The 19,985-nt window shown below is 37.5% G+C and overlaps 1 protein-coding gene across 1 annotated transcript in view; it reads left to right on the top strand.

The window, feature by feature from the left end:
• Positions 1-19,985, top strand: part of ALDH1A2 (aldehyde dehydrogenase 1 family member A2) — a 97,856-nt gene that overhangs the window by 62,470 nt on the left and 15,401 nt on the right. The window contains exons 7-8 of the mRNA XM_036903011.2: positions 13-141; positions 268-381. Of these exons, the coding sequence (XP_036758906.1) occupies positions 13-141; positions 268-381 (243 nt within the window). The remainder of the gene's footprint in view (positions 1-12; positions 142-267; positions 382-19,985) is intronic.

Genomic DNA, 19,985 nt, shown 5'->3' with positions numbered 1-19,985 from the left:
TTTCCCTTTCAGTGGAACTTCCCCCTGCTGATGTTTGCCTGGAAGATTGCTCCAGCTCTGTGCTGTGGCAATACAGTAGTCATTAAACCAGCAGAACAAACACCACTCAGCGCGCTCTACATGGGAGCCCTCATCAAGGAGGTGAGAGAAACCGCCTTCAGGGGTGGCTCCCACTCCCCTTACAGTTGGGGCCTACAGGAGCATAGCTGATTTAACGTGCTTCAGCAGCTTTCACAAGCCACATTTCCTCCAATTCTGTTTTGTTAGGCTGGCTTTCCACCAGGAGTCATCAATATTTTGCCAGGATACGGGCCAACGGCTGGGGCAGCAATAGCTTCTCACATTGGCATAGACAAGATTGCGTTCACAGGGTCTACTGAGGTAGGTACCTGAGAAACCATGGGTTGAGGAACAGTCCTGCAAATGAACAGAAGGTTTAAAAGAAAACTGAAAATGTTACCCATAGGCTGGACCCCAAAGAGCAGTGGCTGTGCAGGCCCTCAGAGGGCGGCGGTGGCAGCCACAGCGGGAGCCCTGGTGAATGGCAGGTAACGGCATGCATTGACCATTTGGTGCTGCAGATCTCGGGCATTTTTGTCAAGCCATCTGTGTAAAACCAGTCCCAGAAAAAAAAAACCTGTTGTATTTTGAAATAAAAGGAACACGTATCAGAAGCAAAAACAAACTTAACAAACTGTCCCAGAAGAGACTGTCCCAGAAGCTGGGGTTCTAAACACATTCTTGAGTCAAGAACAATAATGGTAGAAGTGAATTAAGAATCTGGAAATCTAAACTAATCTCTGGTAGAGGTTAAAAGGGAAACAGAGTTTTCCCTTCTCATTGTTTCTCCAGATCCTGTAGATGCACTTTGCAGCTAACTATGCCCATGACCTCTGAGGGAAGACAGAGAGCAGGGGTCATCCAGTTTTCCCGTAAAAGGCCAGATAGTAAATATCATAGACTTTGCAGGAAACAGTCTCTGTTCCAACTACTCAACTATGTATGCCTTTATAGCATGAAGTAGCCATAGGTAATGTAGAAGTTGAGTGTGGCTACAGGCCCATAAAACTTTACTTTATAGGTACTGAAATTCGAATTTCATGTAATTTTTACACATCACAAAATACGAATCATCTTCTGAGTATTTTTGCAACCATTTAAAAACACATAAACTCTTTGAAGCTCACAGGCCATGCTAAAATAGGCAGCAGATAGACCAAATAGAGCCACAGGCTTAGAGAGACTTCTAAAAAATGTTACTCCCAAGTGTCTTGGACTCAGGTAACAAAGATGATGAAAAAGAAAGTCTGATTCATTGTTTCAAGTAGAACTTTACAGATGATATCACCATTGAATGAAGGATGTTTGCAGGTCTAGAACAGCACTACCTAACTGAAATATAATGAGAATGACATTTGTAATGTAAAACTTGCTATTAGCCACATTAAAAATTTTTTTAAGTAAAATTAATTTTAATAATATGTTTTATTTAATCCAGTGTTTGCAAAATATTGTTATTTCAACTTCTGATCAATATAAAAAGTCTTTGTCATGGTATTTTGCATTCTCTTTTCAATACGAAGTCCTCAAGATCTGGTATGTATTTCACATTGATAGTACATCTCAGTTCAGATTAACCACTTTTCAAGTGCTCTATAGCCATGGCTAGTGACTACCATATTGGACTTGATTTCATCAGCTGATAACAGTTAATGATGCTCCGTTAAACTGACTCAAGTTTAAAAATTTCATGAGATTGATTAATAAGCATGAATGTTATTAGAGATTGAGTTTTGTTTGTCAAAAGTTAATCTTATTTGTTTACAAGCCATTTATTCTAGCTGTATTTTTTAATAGTAATTTTGCAATTTTACTGAAACATATAGACCAAAATGCAAATGTGAAGGGAAATTACTGTTCCTATTTAAACTAAGTCTAATTCTTTGAAAAGATTTGCTAAGGGCTAGATGTTAAGAAAAACTGCAATCAACTAGGAGGGGGAAAGATAACTGTAAAAAATTGGAGAAAATATAAATCTAGATAGAGTGGGCACCCGGCTTGCTTTTCAAATGTTTTAGAGTCCTTATTCCACTTTAGAGAAATTGAAACCAGAAATCTTAAGCAATATTTTAGGGGTATGGTTTAATCAGAAAAGACAGGTTGACCCATAATTAAAAGTCCTTGGTCCTATATCCAAAGACTGGAGAATGAATGTACATATTTTTTTAATTGAAAATGAAATACTTAAAGTATATTTCCCTGCTCTAACCTCCACTGTATAATTTTTTAAATAAAAATGAGATCAGTATATAAAATGAGATGTAACACCTTGTATATCAGCACCTATAGATAGCTTATTCTTTTGAATATCTGAATATTCTTGCATCAGTATATCATAGTTTAATCAATCCTCATTAATATGCACTTCAGATTTTTATCCACATTACAAAGACTACTGAAATAAAAATCCTTGATGAGCCAAGACAAATTTAATCTATCTATTCTGTTGAATGTATATTCTACATATTCTGTTGAATATGTTTCAGACGTGGAATTTCAAAATGAAAGGATGTTTATATTTTAACTTGCTTATAACCACAAATATATTGGAGTGATGGTTTCACGTATAAGATCTCTTTATGTGTTAAGTATGTTAATCTTCTCTTCCTGGTAGAATTTGCAGGTATTCCCAGTTGGTTCTTTGCTTTTAATTTTGTAATGTAGAGTTGTTTGCTCTACACAAGTTTTAAATTTGTATGTAGTCATATCTTTCAGTTTATCTTAATGACTTCTGGGTTCCTGTCATCTTTAAAAACATTCCTTTAAGATATGCAAGTGGTCCTTAACATTTGCTTTCAGTACCTTTATAGTTTCTTCTTTGTCTAAATCCTTAATCTGGTTGGAATTTATTTTATTGTGTAGTGAAAAGTGAGGCCTAAATTAATTTTTTTTATGAATGAGTATTCAGTTACTTCAATACCATTTATTAAACAATCTATCCCTTTGCAGCTCATTTGAATACAATGTTAACATTCTATAACATATTTCCATATATACATGTTTCTATTTTACTACTCAGAATTTTGTTTGTCCTTTCATTAGTACCACATTGCTTTAATTACTAGCTTTTAAAAGATGTGTTACCCTCCTTTTTGGTTTTTCAAAACCTTTGACTATTCTTGCCTATTTTTTCAGATAAAATTTCAAGTCAATTTTCTAAGCATCTTGCCTTCCTCCCATAAACTCTCATTGGAATTTTTATTGTCATTACATTACCTGTCTATAGAAAATTGAGGGTAAGTGCTTTCTCTACAAGAGTGACTTCTCACCTAGGAACACAATATAAATCTCTTCTTTGTCTGGTAATGTTCATCACCAATGTCATCATATAAATTTTTAGGCATTTCTTGATAAATTAATTTTTAGGTCTTCAACTTTTCCTTCCAAGGAAAGAAAAACTTAGCACCTTTTTTTTTTAAGTCACAATATTATGTGTCAGAAAATTATATTAAGTGGATGACTTAAGTGCTCAGGCCAGACAAGAAGAGGCCTCGTGAATTAGTAAGAACATTAACCCTTGTTTACAGGCTGCTTGGGTTCAAATCTGTTTACCATTTTAAGATTTTTTTTTAAACTTTTTAAAAGAAGTATTGAAGTATTATTTGTATACAATGAAACACACCCATTTAAGTACCAAATGTACACACCAAATAGCCATCACCCAAATCAAGATATAGAATATTTCATACTCTAAAGAGATTTCTCATGCTTATTTTTGGTTAAAACCCTTGGCCCCAGGCAACCTATGATCCTTTTTATTTATTTTACCTATTCTAGAATTTCATAAATGGAATAATACAATATATACTCTGTCCTTTTTTTTTGGGTTGATGGTCAATATTTAATGAATTATTGATATGGCTGGGTTTAAGTCTCCCATCTTGATTTTTCTTTTCTACTTGTCCCATATAGATTTTGTTTCTTATTACCTTTTTCTGCTCTTGAGTATTCCACTTTATCTTTTATTTTAGATTATTAGCTATACTGTAAAGTTGTTGCTTTATTAGTTACAATATGCATCTTAATCAGTCTACCATTAAATAGTATTATGTCACTTCATATACGATACAACTGCATAACAAAATTCTTCCATTTCTAATCCCATTGTTTATGCTATTGTTGTCCTATAATTCACTACTACTACATATATTCTATTCCCCCACAGTACATTGCTACTCATTTTGTTTTGAAAATGCAACTCCATTTTCAAAAATTTTTTTAAATAAGAAAACAATTATTTTACATTTACTTGCCATTTCTGACTCTCTTGTTTTTTTGGTGTAGGCCCCACATTTCTTTCTGATAGCATTTTCAATCTACATAAAAATCTTCCTTTAACATTTCTTAAAGTGTAGGTCTGTTAGTGACAAATTCAGCTTTTGTTTGTCTGAAAATATCTTTATTTTATTTTTAATTTTTAATGATTGTCTTTTCTGAATACAGAATTCTAATTTGACAGTTTTTATTTTGTTTATTTTACTTCCAACACTTTAAAGATGTCATTCTTATTTTTTAGTGGGTAGTGGGGCTTTGTACTGTTTCTGATGAGGAGGTAGGAGTCATTCTGTTTTATTGTAGAAAATTTTTCTATGATTGCTTTTAAGATATTCTCTTATTACTGGTTTTCAATAATTTGATTATGATGTGCTTTTGTGTAGTTTTCTTTGTTTTTTTCCTAAATGAGGCTGATTGAAAATTCTTGGATCTGAGTTTATAGTTAGACCTATAAGTTTATAGTTTTAACCAAATCTGGAAAACTTTGACCGTTATTTTCTTTGTGTGTGTGTGTGTGTGTGTGTGTGTGTGTGTGTGTGTGTGTGCGCACATATATAAATGGCTCTTTTTGTGTCTGTTGATTTTTGAAAGGATGTTAACATTGTGACCATTACATTATTGAACATGTAGATTTTGTTGTGTTTCTTTAAAGAGTGCTGGGATTTTTTTTTCTGACAGGTGGGTTAAGTCACTTGTAGGACAGCTTGACCCTTTTGACAAATTTAAGCTTTGTTAGAAATAGTTTATCTTTTAGTAAGATAACTAAAATTTACTAAGATTACTAAGTTGAGATCCTTCTGGACTTTCTTCTGAATGCTCCATCTTTCAGCTCCGGCTGGTCTGAACTCAGATGTCTCCAGCCTTGAATAAACCCCGGGCATTATTCAGCATACAGATTACCTGATCTTTGTTCTTCACCCATCTCATGGAGTCTCACCCTAGGTATTCCCAGCTTAGCACTCAGCCAGAGTCAAGGGAGCCCCCTGCAGATTTCTGGACCCCATTCTCTTCCTCTGGTAGTAAACCCTTCACATTTTACCCATCTCAGCCTCTGTAAACTCTGATCTATTTTATTCAGTTCAGTGAGACTACCATATTCTACTTTGGTCTCCACATCCCATTCTGCAATCTAGAAAGTCTTTTGGCTGAAAGGTCTTCCCTTATTTGTTTCTCTTATATCTGAAATCACAATCCCATTCTGCCTGATGTCCAGTTTGAAGGAAGCAAGTTCATTTACTTTTCTAGTTGTTTACAGTGAGAGGGCAAGTCTAGTGCCAGTTACTCTATTATGACCAGAAGCAGAAGCCTGTGTGCCATCTGGTGATTAATTTAACATTGTTCTTTGATTTGTTTCTCTAGGTTTCAGGCAGATCATTTATCCTTATACTTTTATCATTTTTTCAGATTGGTTATATTATAGTCAAATTTACTTACTCCAGTTGATTTAACGTAAGTGTTAAGAATACAACCCTAAAGACATTTGCATTCAGAAAAGTCCTTGGTTTGTTTAGTATAGAATATTTTTAAAGAACTGTAGTCCCATAAATAAATCATTTTCAATCTCTTTGGGTGAACTGATTTGTTTATCAGTTTAGTGTTGATTTTTTTTTAGCTTTGGTTTCAGAAGATGACAGTTTCTTGTCATACATGCAGATTTTGGGGGTTGGCATTCTCTTTGGCATCTAACTTAGGCATTCTCCTCACTATCTCAAGTAGTATCTGATGTGTAGTCAACATGCATTATAAATATTTGTTAGCTCCGTGAAGCAGGGAATACTGAATTTGAGAAATAAAAGCTTAATCTCAGAGCTAGAATGGAACACTTTTCTTTAAAATGCCATGAAAAACTTAGGTTTAATATCTTTCACTTTGTAGCTGTACAATTATGAACAAGTCACTTAATTCTGTACAAAATTGGCTTAATAATGGTAAGCACATATATTTTTCCAGCATTTTGAGAATTAAATGAAATACAAGTTTTGTAAATTGTAAGCAGTAAGCAAATGTTAGTTTGTAATATGACATCAGGATTCCAAGAGGAGAGCGATCTCTGGGGATTGGATGGTCTGTCAGGCCTCAAGAGAGAGAGAGATTTGGTACAGGTCTTGTAGGAGGTGGAAGGGTAGAGTGAATATCAGTCAACAACTAGAGACTGAAGAGTACAGAAGGTCTTAATGGTGTAGAGCGGAGACTGGGGAAGAAGTAGGGAGAAGGATTGGGAGGCAGCTAGACAGTAGATGAACTAGTCAGTAATATTCTGCAACTCAAACCACTGAAAAGAATTCTCAGTCAAAAGAATTGAGGCCAAAGTATAAAAGAACTTCCAGACAAAGATATCACATGAAAACTATACACTGATACATTTTATGAATGTAGACACAGAAATCCTCAACAAAACACTAGCAAACAGAATCAAGCAGCAGATAAAAATGATTATACATCATGACCAAGTGAGATTTATCCCAGTAATGCAAGGTCTGTTTAATAAACAAAAATCAATCAATGTAATATTCTGTGTTGATAAAATAAAGAACAAAACCAAACAATCATCTTCATAGACAGAGAAAAGGCATATGACAAAACCTAACACCATACAGAAACTTGTACAGAAATGTTACTCCTAATTGCCAAAAAGTGGAAACAACCTGAATGTTTGATGAACTGACAACAGAAAGTGGTATATCCATGCCCATTCAATGAAATATTAGCCATAAAAAGGAATGAAGTACTGATACATGCTACAGCATAGGTGAACCTTGAAAATATTGTTCACTTCCATTCAGGCCAAGTTAATTTCCATCTACAAAACTAGTGACTTATCACTAGCAAATGTGGTAATTGAGCTGTACAGTTAATAATCAGTCTGCTCAATCTAATGATCAGTAAGACCTCCTCATAGAACTTTACATTAGTTTAGGAAGTTTACAGCTTTAATGTAAGTCAAATTGAGCTCATTTATTTCAATCTTTTAGTTAGTCTCTTAAATTAAAACACATCACTTTGTTGAAAAGAAAGCTTGAGAGAACACTGTGTCACGATGTCACCACACCACATTTTGCCTCTCTCAAAAACTGGAGGAAATCATCACTTTTTCAATAAGAAATTCCAAACACAGTTTTTAATTCGTACTGAAGGATAAATAGGCCATCATATCCATAACAGAAAACTAGACATAATTAGAAACCTCCATAATGGTGGAGTAGCTTTGTTCATAGCACATGTTAGTATTTTATTTTTCCAGCCCCAAGGTTTCCTGTCTGTAGACAAGAGATAATTGTACCTAATTCATGGATTGTGAGGATGAAATGAGGTAGCATATCCGAAGTGTTTAGCACAAGACCTGACTCTTAGTTAAGTGTCAGTAAATATTAGCTGTCATCGTTTCCTTTTTGTTTTTCATGAAATTTATGGCATAACACAAAGGGGCTGGATTCAGCCAATCTGGAATCAAATCCTGTTTCTCCTGCTGTGTGACCTTTAGCAAATTATTTAGTCTCTCTGATCTCTTCTTTCTTCATTTATTGAGAGTGGCTAAGAATAACTCCTCACAGATTTGTGGATTAATTGAGATACTGTATTTGAAAGTTCCAGTCCTATTGTTTGGCACAATGAAAGAAAGAATTCAGTAAGTATTAGTTGAATCTGAAACTTCCACTTGCAAAGAATATGTCTATCAAAAACTAATTCCTGCTCTCCTCTGGCAGTTTTACTTTGCTTTTGTTTATTTCATGGCTTTCATAAATATTTTACAAACATTTTTGTCTTCTAATAAATGTTTTTATTGGTTTTGTTTTGCTGTTCTATTTCATATGTTTTTTGGAAGATTGCCCAGGTGCTTGCTTGGATAAACTAATGTTGAATCCTTTTATTCTTTTTAAGTGGAATAGCATACTCAGTTTAGAGTGCACTACTGAAGAACTCAGTTATGTTCTGTTATGGCCAGTGGGGCCACTCCTTCAACCTAAGGTTGCCAGAATTGAATTCTGGTGTAGAGAGAAATCTTTTTGCAGCAAAGTGTAATGTAGTTACCATAGTTTTCCAGTAGTTCTCCAGGAACCACCTCACCTACAGTGATGGGGTAGGGGAGGACTTGCTTAAATGAAGATTCCTGGACACCACCCAAGATCTTCTACATTAGAACATTTGGAAATGAGGTCCAGGAATTCTCATTTTAATAAGCTTTTCTAGTGACACTTACGTTCATTAACTTTCAAGAATCATTAGTTTATACCTAATTTGACAAGTTGGGTCATACTCCAGAACATATTCCCAATCCCATTTAAGAAAAAAGCCATGGTTCTCAGTTTGTTAGTCTGTGCTAAAATAAAACATTTATGTAAACTGACAGGTGCCGCTCACACTGTCTCCTATGTCTGTAGTTTCATTCTAGCAATAAAATTTCTTCTCCTAAGGGAAAAAATGAATTCACAATCAGTTTAGTAAGCAAAGTTATGGTCCAAAGCATTCCCTATACCTACAAATCATCAACAAAGAAACAAACAAAAAAAGCCAGTATTTTATTAGAAGTTCATAGGTATTTCCAAAAGTTTATATGTACCACAAAACTATGCAGTATTGGGGATCAGGGAAAAGCTGACTGAGCACAGGGGACCTAATTACCATGTGAGCAGATTCTGCTTTGATTGTATTTCCCAGAAAGAAGCTTTAACTCATACAGTGCAACTGTAAAGTGCTTAGACTTATTTTAATAAGTTATACCTCCTGAACAAGACATACAGCTACTCCCGTGCCACTTTCCAGTCTAGTTTAGTTCATGACATTTCCCCGCGTTCCACCTCCTCATGCACCAGTGCAGCCCTTGAGCCCGGAAGGGCACTACTGGGCTTGCTAGCTGCAAAAGAGAGGTGACTTTGATAATCTTAGAACTAAGATTCCTCTTTCATCCAGTAAACATTTTGATGCCCTACAGTGCGCCAGGAGCTGGTAAAGATGCCTGTAAGTCACTCCTTGTTTTACAAGAGAAGCAGGGGTTCTTCTAGCATGCAGAGCACAGACTGATTCTTGGTAAAATCACCTGAGTTCCTCATGAACTTCCTCCTCCTTAGCTTGTCTATTTTTCCTGTACTCCAGATCTGCTGACCAGAAGATTTTGTAGATTTAGCACAGCTCCAGTGCCATTGCACAGTACCATTAGGACCCTAGAACCACAATGTGCACCCCTGCAGAGGTTGTTCAAAGAAGCCCCCCAAATCAGGCTTAGCTCGTCAGATTTTCTTCTTTTTTTTTTAAGAGCTTAGAAAATGTATTCCTTTCGTTCTTTTCCTTTGAAATCACACATACAGGTGGGAAGGTAGGGTGTGGTGCAGGTGGGGAGAGGTGGAAGACTTGGGGGGGGTCCTCCAGCCCTCTAAACATCCCAGCTGCTCTTTCACAGACCTTTAATGGGTTCCCCAAGGACTTGGGAAGTGTAGAGGAAGGGGTCCCCCAATTATTCTATACTCAGAAGCAAACTATAAAATGCAGAATGTCCAGGGTGGGGCTGGGGGCTGGTGGGTTGGGGATGCTGGGGTAATGTACATTCATAGGAAATTTTATCCTCCAGGCTTAGCTGGTCAGATTTTCTTCTTGTAAGCAATTTTTGTTGAATCGGTCCTTATGTGTATAAAAGCACTATTCCTAAGGGAAGATCCAAATTTCATTTCTGTTTAATCATTGCTTTCTGAACATAGAAATTAACCACCATTTCCCACTCCAACTCTATGCCTTTCCTATAAGACCATCAGTATAAAAGATTTTTCACCTCTAGTAACTTCATTGGTCCATTTAATTTATTGTTTACCAATATGAAAATTATCAAGTGAGTGAGTCCACACAGTATTTCATTTAGAATATTTCCCTGAAATAGCTCATTTATCATCATTAACCTCTTTTTTGAGCTTCAGATGTCATTTCTAACTGCAGAGTGGACTTCTATTGACTGGATGTCCAAACTCCTTTAGGTAACTGACAAGTAGATGGATGACTTGGTTCCTGCACCTTCCTCTGCTCCCTAGTCCTGCCAGACTGCTTACAGCTCCCGAAATGGGACGTGTCTTTCACATGTTCTGGGGCTTTGCACTTGCCAATTTTTCTGCTAGAAATGACCTCCTGTCCCTCATCTACCCAGTGAGTCCTTAGCTTACTGATTCTGTTCTACCTTCTGTACAGATAAATGAGAACTGGTCAGCTTCTATGAGGATGATGTTTTATTTTTATTTAGGTTTATAATCTCAGATATTGCCTCCTTTTAGTTCTAATCATCGTAATTTCTTTTATTGGCCTCTAATGTTCTATTTTCATCACCTTTTGCTTTCCTTTAAGTTTCTTTTTTCCTTTTCACTTGTTCTTTCCCTTTTAGGCTCTTGTTTTACAATATAATAAGTTTATTCCTAATGCATTTAACTTTAATTAAAACCATAAAATAATTTTAAATAGTCAAGTAGATTCAATATAATCACCCCATCAACAGTCCACAAAGAACAACAAATTGATGTATGGCATAATTACTCTAATAAAGTAACATTTTTATTCTTTAGTGTATCTGTATTAACAGCTTTATTGAGGTATAATTGATATACAGTAAATTTCACATATTTAAAGCATACAGTTTGCTAAGTCCTGACATATGCATCCACCTGTGAAGCCATCACACAGTTGAGATAGTAAATGCATCCATCGCTCAGAGGTTTCCTATTGCCCTTTGTCATCTTTCCTATTCCTCCAACCCCATCCCCACATTTTCAGGCGCTGATTTGCTTTTTGCCACTATAGGTTATCTGCATTTTCTAGAATTTTATATAAATAGAAACATCCAGTATATATTCTTTGTCTTGCTATTTTGACTCAGCACAATTATCTTAAGGTCCATGTTCTCGCCCCCAGAAACATTACACGCCTTTTGGTTGCTGAGCAGTACTCCATTTTATTGGTTCATCACAATTTGTCTATCCAGTCATCTGTTGATGGACATTTCAGTTGTTTACAGTTTGAACTATAAAACAAAACCTCCCATGCACATTTCATGTGCAAGTCTTTGTGTGTGTGTGTGTGTGTGTGTCTATGTCTGTGTTGGTGGTGTGTGTGTATTTCCTTTACTCTTGGGTAAATACCTAGGAATGGAATGGCCAGATCATATGGTAGGTTAAGAAATTGCCAAACTCTTTTCCAAAGTAGTTGTACTATCTGACACCTCCCCCCAGCAATGCGTAAGTCTTCCAGCTCCTGCATATCCTTTTCAGCATTTAGTATGGTCAGTCTTCTTAATTTTAGCCACATTGGTGCTCTCAATGTGGTGTTGAATTTGGGTTTGTTTTTTTTTAATGCTTGAGAAGTTTTGACTGTGTACCACATGTATTTAAAATCTTTTAAAATTATAGAAGCCCATTTAAAAAGTCTTGCCACAAATTTATTTCATGAATATTAATTAATACCGAATTCCACTGATTATTCCTTAGGCTTCTGAGTCTGTTTCCTCTAAAACACAGAGAATCACACCTACTTTACAAAGCGGTTGTGAGAAATTCGGTATCATCTGCAAAAGGTCCTATACACAATTATCCCATTACTGGCTTATAAATGATTCTTCTAAACTATGGGTTGAAATCAAACATTCTACATATCAATTACCTTACTGTTAATTAGGTAATAATCAGGCCAAATCTTATCATGAGATAGATCAACATAATATGGCACAGTTAAAAATGAATTCACTAGAATTTTTAAAATTCTCATTAAAATATTTCATAGGCAATCCTGGTGTGTCACTTAGGGCCCTCTCACCCTTATTTTCAGGATCGCATCCCTTGTGCATTTGTGTGCTTGTAAAATCACCACTGATTTTATGTGGTGATTCCAATGCACACTTTTATTTTGGGATTCTGGCCCTCCTCACTGTAATGTTAGTTTCTAGAGTACAGCAGCGAAAACACTGAGTGCTCATGTACTGATAATCGTGGCCCTGGAAGAGCAAAGTACCTACTTTGCAGATGGAGATCCTGAAAATAGACTATTTTCTATAGTTCTCGTTTCTGTGAACCCTTTTAAAAAATTCAATATATAAATAAAAACAAAAACATTTCACCTATTTCTCTCACCCACACCCTCACCTCTGGCAAGTACCAATCTGTTCTTTGTATCTTGTGTTTATGTGTGCATATATATAAATTTAGATTCCACATATAAAAAAGGTCATACAGAATTTGTCTTTCTCTGACTGACTTATTTCACTTAGCATAATATCCTCTTGGTTCATACATGTTGCTGTAAATGGCAAGATTCCATTGTTTTTTGTGTGTGTGTGTGTGGCTGAGTAATATTCCATTATACATATATAAATTTCTTTACCCATTCAACATTAATGGACACTTAGGTTGTTTCCATGTCTTGGATAGTGTAAATAATGCTGCAGTTAGGATGCATATATCTTTTTAAAATAGTGTTTTTGTTTTCTTTGGATAAATACCCAGTAGTGGAATTGTTGTAGTTCTGTTTTAATTTTTTGAGGAGCCTCAAAAAAGTACTGTTTTCCACAGTGGCGGTACCGATTTACATTCCCACCAACAAAGGTTCCTTTTTCTTCACATCCATGCCAATACTTGTTAATTCTTGTCTTTTTGTTACTATGCATTCTAACAGGTGTGATGTGGATAATGTGGCTTCAATTTCCACTTTTCTACTGTTGAACATCTTTTCATTTGCATATTTTCCACTGTGTATCTTCTTTGATGAGGTACACTTCAATCTTTGCCTCTTTTGTTATTGTTTTATTGTTGTTCATTGAATTTTGAAACTGTGTACTCTGGATGTACACCTAGTTAGTAAGTTCTTTTGTGTTTTACAAATATTTTCTCCTAGTCAGTAGTTTATCTTCTCATTATCTTAACAGTGCCTTTTGTAGAGCTAGAAGTTCTTAATTTTGATGATGTCCAATCTAATAATTAAAAATTCTTCTGGATCGTGCTTTTGGTATCATACCTAAGCAATCTTGGCCTAACTTAACATCACAAAGATTTTCTCCTGTGTTTCCTTCTAGAAATTTTGTAGTTTTATGTTTAACATTTAGGCCTATGATCTATTTTGAGTTAATTTGTGTGTATGTTGTAAGATAAGGAACTAAGTTTTTTATTTAAGCTTTATTGGGGTATAATTGACATATAAATTTTAAGGTACTTTAGTTTACATGGTGGGTATTTGATATACATATACATTGTGAGAGGATTTCTCCCATCTAGTTAATTATCACACCTGTAAGCTCATATATTTATCTTTTTTTGGTGAGAACATTTAAGTTCTACTCTCAGCAGATTTCAATTACTCAATACAGTGTTTCAACTATAGTCACCATATCCTAAGACTTAATTTGTCTCAGGAACTAAGCTATTTTTTAAAAAAATATAGATAGTAACAGTTCCAACACCATTTCTGGAAAAGACCTTTTCTACTGAATTGCCTTTGTGCCTTTCTCAGGCATCCGTTGTCCGTCCTTGCATGGGTCTGCTTCGAGACGTTGTTCTGCTCCACTGGTCCGTGGGTCTGTCTCTTCAGTAATGGCACACTATTTTGATTACTGTAGCTTTATATAATGTAACATAGGAAATGCTCTGTTTTCACAGGAAGAACATTGAAAATGAAATAAGTAATCTTCAAAGATGGAGATATGCAATGGGGGAACTGAGAGACAAGGGAGCATTTGGAAAGAGAATGAGGAGGCCCTGTGTATTATTTTGCTATTAGGAATGCTCAGAACAGAGCGGTAGCTTATTGTGGTGTACATGAAACAAGTTTCAGCTAAAATTTTTCTGATGGAGTCTCTAATTGATACTTCTCTTTCTAGAGAGACTTGCATTCACTTGGAGGGGAACCAATCCTATGGCCTCTGGAGGGTCTCCTAGTTTCTTCTCTAGAATGATATCATTGACAGACAACAGAGGACCTAAGGGTGAAGCATTTGTCTAGAATATATAAGTCAATTTAGAATTATGCATATTAATAGTGGTGGGTGGAGAATTTTCACAGGCAAATCAAATGATCACATAATCCCTAAATTCCTTTCTCCTTGTGTGAAGCAGTTTTTTACTTCTTTATCCATTTATCATTTTAAAATTTTTGTAGGCTACTTGGGATATTGTATGGATTCTTTTAGGAAGAGTCTGTCACTTAAATATGGATTTGAGCATGGCTCCTGTAATGATTACCCCAGGGAAAGAGGACTTCTTGTTACATCACAAAATGTCTAGCATAGTTAGTAACAAGAAGCTTATTGAGGTGGCTGCTTTCCATTTTATTTCATCAGAAGACATTTAAAAAGCAAACAATTACTCAGACTAAAGATATGATTAATTTCTCCTTTTGCAGCTAAATACATAAGCAATGCATGTAAATAGTTAATAAGTGAATCTGAAAGGGCTCATATAAACACAGAGTCAATAAACAATCTCAGTGAAGTACAGGAAAACAGTTTGCACTTTGCTTGGTATGGTGTTTTCTTTTTTCAGTTAAATTAACAAACCATGATTTCGTCATTAGTCCACAAGACAGTAGAGAGACCATCAAAGCAAACTACAGGAGAGTCCAGCTTGATTCGTGCCAAACAAATGTTTGTAGCTGACAGCTGTATTGTCACTGGTTCTGCATCACGCAGCCGGGGTTCTCCTTTCATTTTTAAGTGAGGTGAATGTCACGTTGCCTGACCCTCTCTGCCACTTGAGTAATGAACCAGGTCAGCCCCCTCCTCTGTGTAGCTTCACCCCTTCTTGTAGGTGAGGTAAGTGTCCTGCTACAGTTTTGGCTATTTTTTAAAACAGCAAATGGGCCCCTTTCTAGTGGCTTTGGATCAGAGATATCAGACTGATATGTCAAAACCTTTGGATGTACAGGTTTTAAATTACTAGCTTCTTCCTTTTTCTTCTTTAACACTTAAATGAAAACTTGAGTACTAAAGAACAGAAAAGCGTATGCTGTGGCCTCTGCCTGCGAGCTGAGATGCCGTGATTTACTCTGTAGGTCTCTCTCCTCGGAGCTCAAGCTGAGCATGAACAGGTGCTAAGATGCCCATCCCTTTATTTCGCTCACCTAGTTAGTGGGACATGTAATACTTTTGACTTGAGTACTCCAGGCCTCTTTCTATCAAAGCAACTCAAAATCTTGATTTGTTTATTTATCTGAAATGAAAGAATCTTATGTAACAAAAGGGTGGCTAAGTGTGCAGGGCAGTCAATCTGGATTATCTACAAGGTGTGATCGTATGTTCAGCTGTTAGAATTCTACTCATAGCAGAGGGAACCTAATCCCCAGGAAAACATCTGGAGAAGAGAAGCAATCGTGGGAAAAGGGTCCTAGGCTTGGTGTGGGCCTTCCAAGTCTAGTCCTGGTTCTGGTACTCAGTAGTGCCTGTCAGCAAGTCATCTGGCTGCTCTGAGTCGTGGGCTTTTTCCTATTATATAACAGGGTAATAATTTTTGCATCACAGATTGTCATGAAAACTAATAATGCTATGAGAACAAAAAGCACAGAATATGTGCTCAATAAATAATAATGTTAAGTAATTGGAAAATGGAACCAATGATAGAAGGTTTGAGACAAATATATAATAAAGGAGAAATGCCCTTAAAGAGTCTTAAATCTCAGGGTTCTTAACCCTAGCAGCACATTGGAATGTTCGGGGGAACTTTTAAAAACTACCCATGCCTGCATGTCCCACCCCCAGACTACAGTAATCAGAATCTCTGGATTACTGTTCAGAAATACCATGGTTAAGGATATTAAAAGCCATTTTATAAAAAGGTAGCAGTTGGCAAACAGAGAACAAGACAAACCACCAGAAAAAGTACTAAAGGAAACAGAGAAGCAATCTACCTGATTAAGAACTCAAAGTAACAGTCATAAAGGTGCTCACTGACCTGGGGAAAGAAAGAGATGAACCCAGCAAGGATTTCAGCAAGGAGAAAATATTAACAGAAACCAGTAAGAACTGAAGAATACAATTAAGTGAAATGAAAAATGCAATCAAGAGAATTAAAATGGATCACAGGCTATAGAAGAATGGGTCTGGAAGACAGGGGGGTGAAGGCCACCAACTGAGCAAGAGAAAGAAAAATTTTTAAGAATGAGAAGATGCTGAGAGCTCTGTGGCAGGTCCAGATGAGACAGTGTTTGCATCATAGGGGCCCCAGAAGGAGAGAGAGAGACACAGGAGTACAAAGTCTCTTGGAAGAAACAGTAGCTGAAAACGTCCCCAACCTGGGGAAGGAAACAGACATTCCAAATGTGAAGCCATCCCCTTCATGAGAGATGAGACTTAAGCCAAAGATAAGGAACAGGGAAGGCCAAGATCATTCTGCTGGTCGTAGCAAAGCTAAGCCTTGGGCTACGTGTCCTGTGCTCCAGCCTCTCACCTGTTGCTTAAGGACCTCGTGGTCTCCTGAAAAGCAGCTGTCATGTTCTGGCCTACTGACCCGACAGCAAGTGTGACTGAAGAATTTCCTGCATGTGTATGTGTGTATCTTTATATGTAAAGAGTCCCTCTGCTCGCAAACTCTGTCTAGTGGGGAAGACAGCTGTTAAACAGGAACAGTGAGAGAGTTAGTGGGGCCAGAGGAGCGGAACCAGCAAACCCTGGGGGGAGGTGAGGAGGGAAGCTAGCTTCTCAGCAGAGGTGGCAGAGGTAGGTCCGAAAAAATGGGTTTATCAAGTAAAGGGGAGGAAAGGCATTTCATTTCAGGCAGATCAAAGAGCTTACACGAAGACGCTGAGGCATTTTCTGGGAAGGGCAAGTGGAATCCTCCATTCTAAAATATGTAATTAAATACTCAATAAAAAGAAATATTTCTGAGAAGAAACCCATCCTAACATGGGTAATTAACTAATTAGTAAGAAGAAAAACTTTACCCAACTTGATAAATTCTGTTCAGGGAGCAACAGCGTTGAATAAAGAGGACAGGGAAAGGCCTTTGATATTCTCTTTTGTCCCATATAACAAATTATTTTCCTTGCAAAACTCCAAATTGCATTTCCCTACCCTACTGCATTGCTGTGAACATGATTATGGTACATTGTGGCCCTTCCGGGGATACTCCTGAGACCAGTCATGAAGCCTATTCAAAGTGAGCGTGGGAGTCAGAGTTGATGCGTGCCAACATTCCTGCTGAGAATTAGCCCAGTTCCATTGCGTGGGGGGAGCCCTCAGTTCCTCGCGCTTGCCTGTTTGGGGTGCATGGATGCAGCTGACTGCAAGGGGTGCAAAGTTAACAAACCACAGGAGAGGAACACTATCCCTCTTTCGTGATGGGCTCTGTGCAGTTAACTAAGATCAGGGTTTCAATACCATTCAGTGCCTTTGGGTACTTTAGTGAAAAGCGACTTCTGCTCCATGAGCAAGAGAAAAGCAGAACTGCGGACAGACTCTCCGAATGAGCAGTGGCTACAGGAACTCAGCGTGTCTTTTTTAACTCCTCCAGCTACTTGGAGTCCCACAGGATGGATGAACGGCTTGGTCTGTGCCTTCATTCAGGAGATGATAACACTGGGGCCCAAGGACATGAAACGGCTTCCCCAGATTGAAAATTCATTAGGAGCCAAGCCAGAGTGTGTAGCACCTGTGTCTTCTGATGCCTAGGGGCCAAACTATCATCCATACACCTGGATGTGGTTATAATTAGCCGGTTGTCTTGAGATAGGACAGGAGGGATAATAACAATATAGTGTGAAATCTTTGCTAATTGGAGAAGAAAAAATAATGGTGAATTCAAAATCTGTTCCCTGTGCCTTTATCCTATTTAATTTAATGATTTAGTTTCTCAAACTATGTTTTATCTGTTTGATCGTACGGATGTCCTATTTCATCAAAATGGGCCTTGGTTTTATAAGTCCATCTCTATTGACTCGATTTTTAACCAGTCACAGGACCCGTGTGTCCCTGCAGCCTCGTTTATGTCTCCATGCCTTACCCCCTTGTGAACATGTGCAGAGGGGTTCAGTACAACTAGTATAGCACAAATCCCCAAGGAACCCTGCTTATTTCTTTTCCGTCTAAGAAGGGCTGGTTAATTCCAGGCCTTTGTTTGATGTCTGTATTTTGTTGTTTCTCAGACTGTCTAGGAAACCCATAGATTTTAGTTTTGGAAACCTTTGCATAAGATTTGTACAAGTAACATTTTTAGGTTGGTTTGCACAGGACCTATCATATTTTGTAAGTAGACAGGGAGTCACTCCTTGTTTTTAAACATTACTCCTTCCTGTTAAGAATCCCCTGCCTTAGAGTTGCATCTGTTTTCCTTTGCACATCCTCTTTCCCTCACATGCTAGTGATAATAAGGAGCACCTCCCATTTGGGATCACTTAACATCACTCCACTCACAGAGAATTCATGAGTGGTAATATTTCCAAAGAGAGTCTGAGTGAAACTGAGAGCATCATGGGAAGCTGTGTGACACCCGATCCCATAATTAATGGAAGTTGTTGCATCCTAGCCTGGTTCTGTGGGGTAGGACCAGAGTGGCCTGGCTCAGGATTATTACAAAGTACTGAAGAACCATAATTTTATCTGTTCAGACCTAATATTAAATCAGACCCAGATTTTTCTCCAAGTGGACTGCAGAGCCACACTTACTGAGCTCCTGCTAGGTTTGAATGGGGGTCTAGCTGCATGCTCATTGTTGGTAAGGGACTGTGCCCAAAACTGTACCTGGCACATAGCAGGAGAACCAGGAATATGTGTGGAATGAGGGAGATCGGTGGAAACTGGGTTTTTGCAGTGTCCTGTCCTGAGGCCACATCAGATGAAAGTAGTTCTCCCATGGCCTAACACGTCAGTTCTTTCTTGAGGCTAGGCTGTGACTTGACCTTCTTCCAGAGATGAAGGGGAAAGGCATTATTCATCTGAGACTGGCCTTGCAGTGGTTAGCACAGCTTGGTTTCTATGGAAAAGCATTCATGCAGGAAAAATCATTCTTAGGTATTCTTCTCTGATGACCAGAGACTGAGCAAGATTTTTGTATAGCCATGAAAATAATCACTGGATGACATTCCTAGTGGCAAAAACTATCAACCCATAGAGCTATTTGATGAGTGTCCGGGAGTGGGGCTAACAAATGCCATGCCAGCTGCTCTAGCAACCCCAGGCATTTATTTACCGTCTTACTATGTGTAAAACCCACGATTTCTCTCTGGTCTTTCTTGTTCTTAAAATGTCAGTCTGGAGGCAGGATGTAAGTTCTGTAACTGACAATGTGCGATCATTGTGTCTACAAAAGGTGACATTCCTGCTCATTCTGAAAGCAGTGTGGAATTCTGGGATAAGGGTTTGGTGGTCTTTGGCACACATTGGGTGCTCAGGGAATGTGGAAAGGAGGGCAGAAAGGGCAGAGTGCTGGGAGGAAAGAAGGGTAGTCAGAGTGGTACACACTTGGGCCCTGGGGCCAGCCTTCACAGAGTCCAGCAGGCTCTGCCAGTAGTAACCAGCCGGGTAACCTGGTAAAATCCATTGACTTTCCAATTCATAAGTTTGCTTATCTTTAAAATGACGTAGTACCTACTTTGTAAATACTTAAAGGAGTTAGTGCATGTAAACGTCTGACACAGACCAACTTGATACGTTATTTTAAAAATATAATTAATAGCAATATTCATAAATCCCAGTGATTGTCTTCTTCGAG

This window comes from Manis pentadactyla, chromosome 11 (genome assembly GCF_030020395.1).
Source record: "Manis pentadactyla isolate mManPen7 chromosome 11, mManPen7.hap1, whole genome shotgun sequence".
Classification (NCBI taxonomy): Eukaryota; Metazoa; Chordata; class Mammalia; order Pholidota; family Manidae; genus Manis; species Manis pentadactyla.
This window is presented reverse-complemented; position numbering and strand designations above follow the sequence as displayed.